Source organism: Neltuma alba, unplaced genomic scaffold (genome assembly GCF_004799145.2).
Source record: "Neltuma alba isolate B1F8T4 unplaced genomic scaffold, ASM479914v2 tig00012976_pilon, whole genome shotgun sequence".
NCBI classification, from domain to species: domain Eukaryota; kingdom Viridiplantae; phylum Streptophyta; class Magnoliopsida; order Fabales; family Fabaceae; genus Neltuma; species Neltuma alba.
Window position 1 is genome coordinate 167,473 of NW_021637334.1, and position 12,756 is coordinate 180,228.

Here is a 12,756-nt window from a genome sequence, read left to right on the forward strand (position 1 = left end):
TATTTATAAAAGTGAAAATCGCACAGTCGACAGCAAGCATAAAAAAGGACAAATATTTACTTTCTATTTTTGTAAAAACAATTCTTAAACTTTTCAAATGCAAACCCATAATTAAATTTTTTTTTAAATTCTTCAAATAAGAAGTAGTTGTCATATATAATATGTTCTAAATAAATTCATCTTTAATTTCATACATCCATATAAAAAATACAATCAATAGCAAGACAAAATATAAATGATGCAATTTATTTAAAAAAAGTAAAAATCGCATGGGTCTAAAAGTAAATATTATACTTAGTGAAAATAATTACAAAATTTTAAAGCGCAGACCTATAATTCAAAAAAAAAAAAAACTAAGTATTCATAAAATAAGAAATATTTGCTAAATTAGTGAAAATCGAGGGGTCGAAAACAAGCATAAAATGGGGCATATGTTTGGTTTCTTACATTATAAAAATAATTTCTAAACTTTTCAACTGCAGGCCTATAATTAAAAAAACCTTTAAAATTCTTAAAATAAGAAATATTTACCGTATATGATATGTTCTAAATAATTTCATCATTATTCATTAATTTTATACATTAGTATAAAAAAAAATCAAGAACAAATCAAAATAAGAAAACGTAATTTAAGTAAAAACATGAAAATCGCAAAAGAGACACATGTTTAGTTTCCCACTTCGTAAAAATAATACCTAAACTATTCGCACCCACATCTATACTTTCTTTATTTCATATATAAAAATAAAAATAAAATCAAAAGAAAGTCAACATAGAAATAATATAATCTAGAGTAAAATACTCCGACCATCCTTCTAGTTTGCATCAATTACATTGACCTCCTTTTTATTTTAAAAACATACAGTTTAGTCCAATAAGTTAACATTGTTAAGAATATTCTAAAAGATTCTAAAAAAGTATTATTTAACTGAAATTTATATTAAAATAAATTTTATTTACTATTTTACCTTTCATTCTAATAAATCCCTAAATTATATTTTTACAATAGCACAAATTTTATTTAGTTAAGGCAAACATAAAAGACTTGATTAAAAAGTTAACTAATTTTTCCAATAAATATATATAACTAACTAAATATGTTTATAAATTTTTATAACAAAGATGTGTTTAAAAGTTTTGAATCATAAATTTAAATAATTTATAAAATCTTTTAAACTTATGTCATTTAAACTTTATGATAAACAAAAACTATGTATTTGAAATATGTTTTTACAATATAAAAGAAATCAAAGTAAATAATTCTTAATGAATGTGATAAAACAATTAAAATGATGAGACTTTATTATTTAAATGAAATTAATAAATTCTATAACATATTATAAATTTTAAAAATATATGTATTAGAATTTTTTTTATTTTATAAAAAATATTTTTTGAAAAATATAAGTGTATAAACTTTACTGTCAACTAACAGTTTGAATGGATGGAAATGGAACCTTAAACATAGGAAGGAGGTTTTATAACATACATTTTAATTTTAAGGGAGGTTTGTATATGTTTTTAAAATAGAAGGGAGGTTTTTGTAATTGAGATAAACTAGAAAGGCGATTGATGTATTTTACTGTACAATCTATTAAATAGAGTAAATATCGCACTAGTCAACCGCAAGCATAAAAATTGGGCATATGTTCACTTTCTCATTTGGTAAAAACAAATCTTAAACTTGTCATGCGTAGACTCATAATTAAGAAAACTTTCAAAATTTCTAAAATAAAAAATATTAGCTATATACGATATGTTCTAAATAAATTCATCATTATTTTCATAAAACAATGTAAAAAATAAAATAAAATAACAAACCAAAATACAAATAATGCAGTTTATTTACAAAGGTGGTCCATAGCAGGCATAAAAGCATATATATGTTTACTTTTTCACTTCGTAAAAATAATTCCCAAATTTTTGAAGCGCAGACTCATGATTTAAAAAAGGCTTAAAATTATCAAAACAAGAAATATGCGCTATATTTAATAAGTTATGAACAAATTCATTTCAATACACTTTTCAAAGAACTTTTCTATCATACATGTATTAGATGATTTGCTCAGCAAAAACCTATGTTTAATTGTACTGCTTCTCTTGAACTTCCTTGTCTATATATGCTATGTACTTCGGCAACAATTTTCCAACATCTGCATTTCAGAGGAACAACCGGCGCATACTAGCTAAGAATAAAGAATACAATCAGTGCATATGATCGCTGTAATCCAACTTACACAGAACAAACAGTCTGAAAGATATGGTGACTCCAAACGTATGTTGCTTTTAATTTTCTTCACAATCAAATTCAGCAAACTGCCTTTCAAAATCCAAGAAGGCTATCATTTAATAAACATAGATAGACAATATCCCATCGTCTCAAGTGTCATGCATCCCCACAAAACTGAGATCCTTTCCAAGTATAAAGACCGCATAGACTGGGCCCAACTTGATGACTAGGTGAAGAATACCAAAATAAAAAGGAAAATGAACAGGGCCACCAAAGCCAGTATCATCATGATCTGGCCCTTCGCGCCAGCCTTCTTCATCACCATCGCTACTTTTTTCTGCAAGAATAATAAATAAAATGATTTCACTTCTTCGTAGTTCTCACATTCGTATCAAAATTTATACTTCAAGCGAGTTTCAAGTTTTCACGACAGCACTGTATAGTCAATATTTTCTACCACAGACGCGTAAACGTTTTTATCCAAGAATGAAAATAAAAGCAGAAACTCACCTGGACAAAGTCTAGACGATTTGACGTACTGTCCATTTCAGCACCCAGTTCATCCACAATCTTTTCCTGAAACACCACGATTGACGTTTTACCATGAGCGCATGAGGAACTTGTTACAGAAACAAAGCTAGCCTAAAACCAAAGCAGGGTAAAACCCAACAACCTGACTTTTTCATGAAGACGCTTGGAGCAAAGCAGGGTAAGAACCAATGTCATATTTCAAAGTCATTACCTGTGCAAGGAGTTCTTCATGTATTGTGAGCCCAACACCTCCAATTCTTTGTACACTGGCACTAAGCTCATCCAACTCCTCATCCTGTTGCCTATAAGAACCAGTGGATAGAATATCAAATCAAAAATAAAATAGCAATAGGTGGTAGGCTTTATTTTCCCACAAAAGATATGCATGCCGCATATATTTCATAAACTCTTGAGCACTTATTTTTTGTTTCCTCCCATGTCAAGATCACCTGCCAATGTCTATCGGAAAAAATTTTATAATGTCTTGAACTCTTTGTTTTCCTTTTCATCCACACAAAAGAAAACTTTCCAGCGGCAATTATTTAAAAACCTTGTCCAGACTGAAACAGTATATTGAAATAACAAAAAAAATAATAATAGAAATTTACAGGTAATTGATAGTGTTATATATAATGGGTTGGATCTACATCAATTTTGTTTTTGAATTCCAAATCAGGATAATTCAATGACAATAGCTGCACACGAAATGAGTGAACGTGCGTAATGGGCATAAGTTCATGCAGGTAATATGTAGCTCACTAGCGTCTTTGTAGAGCACACAGGGGATGAATGGTCATTAAGAGGAAAAGTAAACAAGGAAGATTTCTATAACTGGTGAAGGGGGAAATCAATTCAACTATCAATCAAGCTTGGTCTGATATTTGCTGGATAAGCATAGAAGTCAGCTAAAATATGAAGATAGTAAGCAAGGTTAGAGCACAGATAAATTTCTAATTCAACCTGTAAGCATACAAGAGCAAGAGAGGAATGAAGTACTTTATTAGAAGCAGCTGTCTATCTGATTCAGATGATATGAAATCGTCATTATCATGGGCAGCATACTGGTTAGATGTATCAACTTGATGGGAATTGGGGAGCCTCATCAATTCTCGATGCATTTCCACATTATCACGGGTCACCATATTTGATCCCTTTCCAGCCTCAACCGTTTCCTTTACTTTGCCCACCTAACAATATATTATAATCATTCAGCCAATCCCCACATATCAAGAAATACATGATGCATGCAAGAAAAAAGAAAAGAAAACAGATGTCTGCACTACAAAGTTGATAATGACACTCAATTAATCTTCCTCAATTGCATCTGGGGGGAAAATCTTCAATGCAAATGATGCTTCTAGACAGCAGATTGCTAACCCCCAAAGGCCAATGCCCCTACAATTTTTGTTGTATATCTCTTTGTTTAGCCCAAAAAAAAGTAGTAAAAATGTGAAGTTGGGTTAACCAGTACGACACAGCTTGCTGTACACAAAATTAACTAGATCTTACTTCCTCTTACCAAAAGCTAGGAATATACTTCATGTACCTTACTCCGAGCACTGCTGGTCCATCTTCTCCGATTTTCAAGCTCTGGTTCATCAATGCCATACCAAGATGGATCTCTAGCTGCCACAGCAATTGCTTTCTCCAATTCATCTACCTTTCTATCAAAATAACGGCCTTGAGCAATTGTTGGATAGGTTAGATTGTAGAGGAACAACCAAAAAAGGACAAAGAGAATAATAGGGGAAAAAGTTATGAGAGGTCAGAGGTCCTAAAGTGACTGATAATTCCAAAAAGAAGAAACTGACGAGCGAATGCATGAGAATGATCCTGATACAGGCTAGAATGCCATTGTTAACATTCATTTTATCACAATGAATTAAGTTAAATCATCTAGCCACAGACTCCGCATGTCAATGAATCTACCTGCCACTCAATGCTTTCACAACTGGCAAGCAGTTCCTTTGAAAGATTCAGTCGCTCGCCAGCACCAGAAGGAGCACTTTGCCATTGGTGAAAAGCAGATTGCAACTTATCAATCTACGGGGAAAATGAAACAAGCCACAAATTATTCAACGTAACTTCAATACCATCCAAAATACACCAACAAATCCCAATACCTAATATATTCCATTCAAGTCAGTGATTTCTGTTCCAACCCTCTCAAAATCGTTATAAATGCAGCAAAAATATACAGATAGGCTGTGGCATCTCTTAAATCTCCAAATTAACATTAAGAATAACATAACCAAATCGTGGCGCAAAAAAAAAAAGACTTAAACAAATCCATCACCCCGGAGCTTCAGATAGAAACTCCCGATGGTCAATAAAAACATCAAAAACAGATTCAATAATTAACATCGACGCATATTTATTATTGCCCAATGAAGCAATTAGGTTTCGGACACTCAATCGTGTCAACTAACTGATCTCAAGAAATTGGTTTCAACTTTCGACCTAATTTTAGACGAATATTCGCAACTAACTTTCCCAAATAAACATAGAGGAGAAGAGGCAATCTTTGGAGAATTGAGAAAGACACTTACAGATTCTTGAATCTCTTCCTTCACAACGTAGAATGGATCTTGGGCTAAGGGCATCTTCTAGACGAGACACGAAGCTAATCTAATGGAATTGAAAACCAAGGAATTCTTCAGAAATAAATTGGGAGGGAGACAAACCCAGAGAAATGACTGCAAGCTAATGAGCCGGACATGCTAGTAGTACGACCTCTCGATTCGATTTCCACAAATTCGCAAGGGCAATCACACTTATACCTGGCAATTTAACTGCGTCTAGCGATTAGGAGTTTATGCCCGGGGACTCCTAATTGTTAAAATTACATGTAAGGGTGGGCAAAAAAAAAGTTAAAATTACATATAAAGGACTGTAACTTTTCCAACAAAAATTATATAAAATACAATACTAACTCTCGTCCTTAATATAAGGAGTTATTTGAATTTTAATTTGGTGCTAAATATAAAATCTCAATCCACTTTGTTTTTTTATTTATTTATTTTTTCTAAAATAGTCTTTATAGTAGTTCACATATTTAAATGGTAATTCTAACTAATATACATGATGAGTAAGGGTATTCTAGGAAAAACAACACATATTCATAACAAATAATTAATTTAACTAATTTTTTTAATCTTTTCAAATTAGTCAATTAGGTCTTATATTAAAGATTAGAGGTAACACTTTATCATAAAATGTTTAATAAATTTCAAAGGGTAAAAGTGCATTTAACACTTAAACTATTTTTTAAAATGCATCCAACGTTATAAAATTTTTAGTGGTAAAATTTTATCTTTAATTAAGTATATTAAAGTAGAGCAATTGTCACTTTAAACTAACAAAACATCTTTCTTATCTTCTTTAATGTCGCACTTCGATCTCTTGCTATTGCTTTCTAGAGAAGGAGATGATGAAGACCTATAGCTTCCATGCTCAAAGCATTAGGCTGTTATCTCATGGGAAGAGCATTCCTTAAATATTGAATAAAGTGAAGCTAGGTTGAGTTTTCTCCAAGGTTTAGCAAGAGGGAAAATGACACTAGAGTCTTATAGAAAACAAAATACTACAAAAAAGTCCCTTAAAATTTGATAATTACTTAGGAGTTCGAGAAGAACTTGGATTGCAATAATTTAAAAAAAAAAAAAAAAAGTGAACAGACTCTAATACCCCAACTAATGAGAACACAAAAACACTGAAAAGGTGTAAATCCTATTCCCATTGTGAATGCCTCAACAACTTATCTCCCCATTTGAGTCAAATTCCACTCACAACCTACCTAAGATCTCCTATCATCTGATTCGACTGTTATTTAGCACACTTTAAATGTAGTAAACGACAAACTCGGGTTGATCTCTAGGGAGTCTTATTAAATGATTATCTAGGAAACTAAATGCCTAAAATGAAACTAAAAGCATGATTAAGGTTTTGAAAATCATTTTAATAAAATAAAAACAATGCAATGAAGTACATATTTTTGGAATTTTCGGAATGAAAACGAAATGGATCGAAAACCATAGGAAATCAATGGATTGAACAGTTCGCTTGGATTAGGCCTTCAATGGCAAAAGCTTTAGTTTCTTCAATGAGAGTTAATTTGAAAATGAGTAAATCCAAATGATTTGTTCCAAAACCAATCTATAACCTGTTAACAACTATTCCGGGGAGCCATATCCTGTTTCAGGTTAGTCATCGCTTCAAACCCAAAATCGTTGTTCATAAGTTGATGAAATCATGCATGGTATGATCACTTAATGGATTTTGGCTTACTATTAGCCATTCTAATTAAGGAGGTGGCTTTATTTGAGCCGTTACAGGTCTTCCGTCATCAAATTTTAAAAGCGTTATCACTGGTATAAATAGGATGTTATTTCATTCCTCCCAACAAGAGTGGAATCAATAAATTTTTGGCCTTTTAAGGAACTGTGGTTGTCTCATACAAGTGAAGCTACAGAGTAATGTATGTTGGTAATAATTGGTTTTGTTACATTTAATATATGACTATCTCATTTTGATTTCCACGGTTTTATATGATGAGAATCATTCTAACACCACCCGTTTATTTTCCATTTGCTAAATTTATATATCAACCAATTTGTACATAACATCTACTTTTGCCTCCTTCATTTAGCCTGTTCCTTTTAGATAGTTTGCTCACATGGAGTCTCTACAGAGGTTGTTCCTTTCTCAACCTAGATTTAGGGTGACCAACAAGAGGATCCACGTGAAGATTGATAAGGTATTTACAAGAGAAGTTGTTACACCTTACTTATATAATACCTTAGAATCCATTTCTAACCATTTTTAACCACATTGGATGACCTTATGCTCAAAATTTACATTCTGGACATTACTTTTCGTAAAATCATTGTTCACTATACAATTTCCAGATTACAGGTCCAAATTTCTAAAAAAAATCATATGAAGTTGCTTCAAAATTTTACAAAAAGCTCTTTCAATACTCTTTAAGGAAAAAATATCCAATTAGAATTATCTTGGGCCAATTCGTACAATTTAATCATTAAAAATTACTGTTTATTTAGTAAAATCTGGAACTTTGAGATTTTGTACCTCAACTTTGGAAATACATATCTCCTTGTGTATAGATCCAATTGAGGTGATATACCGCTCATTTGAAAGATTGGGATGTGTACTATAAGCTTGCCAAATTTCATGGCTTAATTCATTCATTTGATAGGTCAAACTGAAACTCGAAACCAATTGCTTCATGACCTACGTTTTATCCCTTTACTGTTGCTTGTTTTAATTCTTTTTATTTCTTTGGCATACATAACATGTGTTTACTCTTTCCCATTCATTTTCATACATTTTCATTCATGCCATAAATATTCTACATGCATAAATTGCATCAAAGCATACATAAACATAATTTATATCATAGGAGAATTATACATTGAACATAATCTCATTCATTAACATCAATAATTCTCCACTTCCTTCTCCTTGCTTCTCATGCTATTATTGCCCATCAATGATTGACCTAAATGGTTGGTTAGGAAGAGGTGAGATTTGGGAGAATCTTAACAGCAAACATTACCATATACATGCACAATGTGGATACTAATGTGTGGTATATAGTTTTCCATAAACTTAAGTTAACTAGTGACATGCCATCAAGCTTTATGCTTGGTGTAAAAATGCATGGCCATGGAAACATATTAAAAACAGTATTTTCAAAAACAATCATCATGTCACAACATCATTCAAACATCAACAAATACAAACCAACACATAAGCATACCACATCAAGCACATAAAAGGGTAAGTTCACTACCTTGTACTTCAAGCTTTCCTCTTGCTTTTCTTTTGATTCCCTTGACTTCCCAACCATAATAACTTGAAGGGGATTGATAAACGCACAATGGAAATAAATTTAAAAAAAAAATCAATCCCTTGTCCGGATCTACCGATCGCGTTTAAGTTAGGTAGTAAGAAGCATTACCTTCGATGTTCGATTTCCTCGTGGCTCGGTGATTCCGCCATTCAGGATGCCTTTGCTCGCCTCCTTTGTCATTTGAAGCCGACAACTCCGGTCGGCTTCCTCTACCGATATCCACACGAATAGCTCTTCAGTCACAAACAGCGTGCTAGCGTCCTTTTGTCCGTCTAGGATTTTCAGAGAATCCGTCCACTCTTATCTATCTTAGGCTGTCTCTTATCTGCTGGTGTTTTCACTCTCATGCTTAAAACCCTAGCTCCTCATATCAAATATATAGGATGCTATAGGTTTAATGAATAATATTTAATTTCGAAATTAATCCTAAATAATTCTGAAATTAACACAATATCAAATATTGCCTAATCAGATAAGAGAACAATTAAATAAATATGGTTTACATTAAATCCGTCTCACAGATTTAATTCACCTATTTATTTAATTCAAAATAAAGATATGACGGAATTAATTTATATAGATTTAATTTATCCTTATAAATTAAATCTAACAATTAATATCTCTTATATTTATATAATATATATACACGAATTTATATATATATATACACGTCCACCCTATATTATTCATTGAATCTGGACATATCTTAGATTCAATGAATCTGGACATCATAACTCATGTTGGGCTATTTTGTGTGCGACCCTGTAGGCCCATATGAAGTTGGCAGTGGGCCATTAACTATAATAACTCACAAGTCATAAGCGGTCTCTAGCAAGACATCACGACTACCCAAATCATATGAGGATCGTTGAACGATGTAACCTTTCATACAACCATATTGCGTCCCTTTTGTTACACGACATTTTGGTCATGGATAAGGCATGGAGAACGTCATCCTCCTATTTATGACCGTTACTTTCTCGATCCCTGAGTAGTCTGAGTATAGAAACGGAACTACCTTTCCATTATAGTATGGCCATACATTTCTCAGACTCACTCATCGAGGGGCCCAGTAATATCTCTCTACGAATGTGAGGGACAAATTCCATCTTGACCATTCACATTCCTCCATATGAAAAGCCACTAAGCCTGAACATAGTCTTTATGAACACTCGGTCAAAAGTGACTTTTGACTAGGTCAAAGCTAAGTGTTTCTCATGTAGGAATCCATGATGATCTTAGGTCAAAGGGCACAGTGACATGGTTTATATATAAGAGAAGCTCATGACTTAACCCATGCAGCTCTCTCATAGCGGGTCGGTCCAACACCTTGTACTCTTACAGGTGCCTATGACTTTAATTTATATCTCTATACATCTTTAAAGTCATACTGGTCTTATTTCATCTCTGCTCCCACATAGATGACCGACCAGGGACATTTAGGATAAACCATGAGTTATCCAAGGATAGTCATCACAGTAAACATGCAAATAATATGATAACATAATTAATAAATTCATAAATTAACAATGTTCATAGCAATATGATTGGCCCCTAAGGCACAATTTCCAACATCCTCCCACTTGCACTAGGTACAATCATTAATTTGTCTAATTCCCATTGACTTAACATGACGTTCATGCTTTGCTTGCACAAGCGGCTTTGTTAGAGGATCAGCAACATTGTCTTCTCCTGCTACTTTGCATATTTTTATATCACCTCTATCGTTGATTTCTCTGATGAGATGAAATCGCCTGAGTATATGCTTGGTCCTTTGATGTGACCTAGGCTCTTTGGCCTGTGCAATGGCACCGCTGTTGTCACAGAACAAAGTTATTGGATCTGAGATGGTAGGTATCACCCCAAGTTCAGTAATGAACTTCCTTATCCAAACAGCTTCCTTAGCTGTATCAGATGCTGCTATATACTCAGCTTCCATTGTAGAATCTGCTATAGTGCCCTGCTTAGAGTTCTTCCAGGTTACTGCTCCATTATTCAGGAGGAATATATATCCCGATTGCGATTTACTGTCGTCCTGGTCAGTTTGGAAACTTGCATCTGTGTAACCAGTTACACAGAGCTCATCATCCAATCCACCATAGACCAAGAATAAGTCCTTAGTCCTTCTTAAGTACTTAAGGATATTCTTGACAGCAGTCCAATGGCCCTCACCAGGGTCCTGTTGATATCTGCTAGTCATACTTAAGGCAAACGAGACATCTGGTCGAGTACATAACATGGCGTACATGATAGATCCTATGGCCGAGGCATATGGAACCTTACTCATGCGACCTCGCTGATCAGGTGTACTAGGACATAAATCCTTGCTGAGGTGAATACCATGAGACATGGGTATGAAACCCCTCTTTGATTCCTGCATACTGAACCTATGCAGTATTTTGTCTACGTATGTGCTCTGACTTAGTCCTAGAAGTCTTTTAGATCTATCTCTATAGATCCTAATTCCTTGGATGTAGGTGGCTTCACCCAAGTCTTTCATTGAGAAAGACTTTCCTAACCAAGACTTGACAATCTGCAAGGTAGGAATGTCATTCCCAATAAGTAGGATGTCATCGACTTAGAGTACCAAAAACACAATTGTGCTCCCACTAACCTTCTTGTACACACAAGGTTCATCAGCATTTTGAAGAAATCCAAACCCTTTGACTACTTCATCAAAACGATGATTCCAACTCCGAGATGCTTGCTTTAATCCATAAATGGACCTTTGAAGCTTGCACACCTTACCAGAGTCCTCGGAACGCACAAACCCTTCAGGTTGTGTCATGTACACATCCTCAAGTAGCTTTCCATTAAGGAATGCTATCTTGACGTCCATCTGCCATATTTCATAGTCATAATATGCTGTAATGGCAAGGAGGATTCTGATTGACTTGGCCATTGCAACCGGGGAAAAAGTCTCATCATAGTCCACACCATGAGTTTGAGTAAATCCTTTTGTAACCAGCCGTGCCTTGTAGATATTTACATTGTCATCCATGTCGGTTTTCTCCTTAAAAACCCACTTGCACCCGACGGTTTTTACACCTTCAGGCGGATCGACTAAGGTCCAAACCTGATTGTCGTACATGGATTGCATCTCAGACTTCATGGCATTAAGCCATTTTTCAGAGTTTGGTCCCACTATAGCCTCTTGATAGGTAGTCGGCTCATTATGCTCAATGAGCAACACATCATGATTGTCAGAAATTAGAAATCCATATCTCTGAGGCTGAAACCGTGCCCTATTAGATCTCCGTGGACCTTGCGTGACTTGAGGAGTCTCAACAACTTGTTGTGAGTTATCTCCGATTTCCACCTGTAGGTCTGTGGTGTCTTGTGGCTCTCGAACTTCTTCGAGCTGTACCTTGCTCCCACTGGTTCTTTTAGAGATAAATTCTCGTTCGAGAAAGATACCATTTCTGACAACAAACACTTTGTTATCGGTGGGGTTGTAGACATAGTATCCCTTGGTTTCCTTAGGATATCCCACAAAAAGGCACTTTGAGGATTTTGGCTCTAATTTATCTGAGGCTTGTTGCTTAACATAGACCTCACATCCCCAAATCTTGAGAAAAGACAAACTAGGTTTTCTCCCAGTCCATATTTCATAAGGAGTCTTTTCAACTGCCTTAGATGGAACACGATTCAGTGTGAATGCAGCTGTCTCTAGGGCATAGCCCCAAAAGGATGGTGGAAGATCTGTTCGACTCATCATGGATCGAACCATATCTAATAGTGTTCGATTCTTCCGTTCAGAAACACCATTCCATTGTGGTGTTCCTGGAGGAGTCAATTGTGAGACTATCCCACAACTCCTAAGATGATCAATGAACTCTTGGCTCAAATATTCACCACCCCGATCAGATCGAAGGGCTTTAATTGTTTTGCCAAGTTGGTTTTGTACTTCATTTTGAAATATCTTGAACATTTCAAAAGACTCGGATTTATGTTTCATCAGATAGATGTACCCATATGATTTAGCCCAATTATTCTATGTTATTTCATATCATTTTAAGGGTATTTATCATAGATTTTGGCTCCTTTTGATGATAATTGTGCTTAATTTAGATTAAGAGTCCTTGCTTTGAGTTAGTGTCTTTTTGAGGTTAAGATTGTCATA

The 12,756-nt window shown here is 34.2% G+C and overlaps 1 protein-coding gene across 1 annotated transcript; it reads right to left on the reverse strand.

Annotated features, from left to right (window-relative positions):
• Window positions 1–2,060: 2,060 nt before the first annotated feature.
• LOC114733171 (syntaxin-61-like) lies at window positions 2,061–5,518 on the reverse strand. Its single transcript, XM_028920576.1, has 7 exons — window positions 5,311–5,518; window positions 4,691–4,804; window positions 4,308–4,421; window positions 3,758–3,948; window positions 2,973–3,063; window positions 2,741–2,806; window positions 2,061–2,567 (listed from the first exon to the last, which is right to left on the reverse strand). The coding sequence occupies exons 1-7, from the start codon at window positions 5,362–5,364 to the stop codon at window positions 2,457–2,459; spliced, it is 741 nt and encodes a 246-aa protein (XP_028776409.1). The 5' UTR covers window positions 5,365–5,518; the 3' UTR covers window positions 2,061–2,456.
• Between the last annotated feature and the right edge of the window lie 7,238 nt (window positions 5,519–12,756).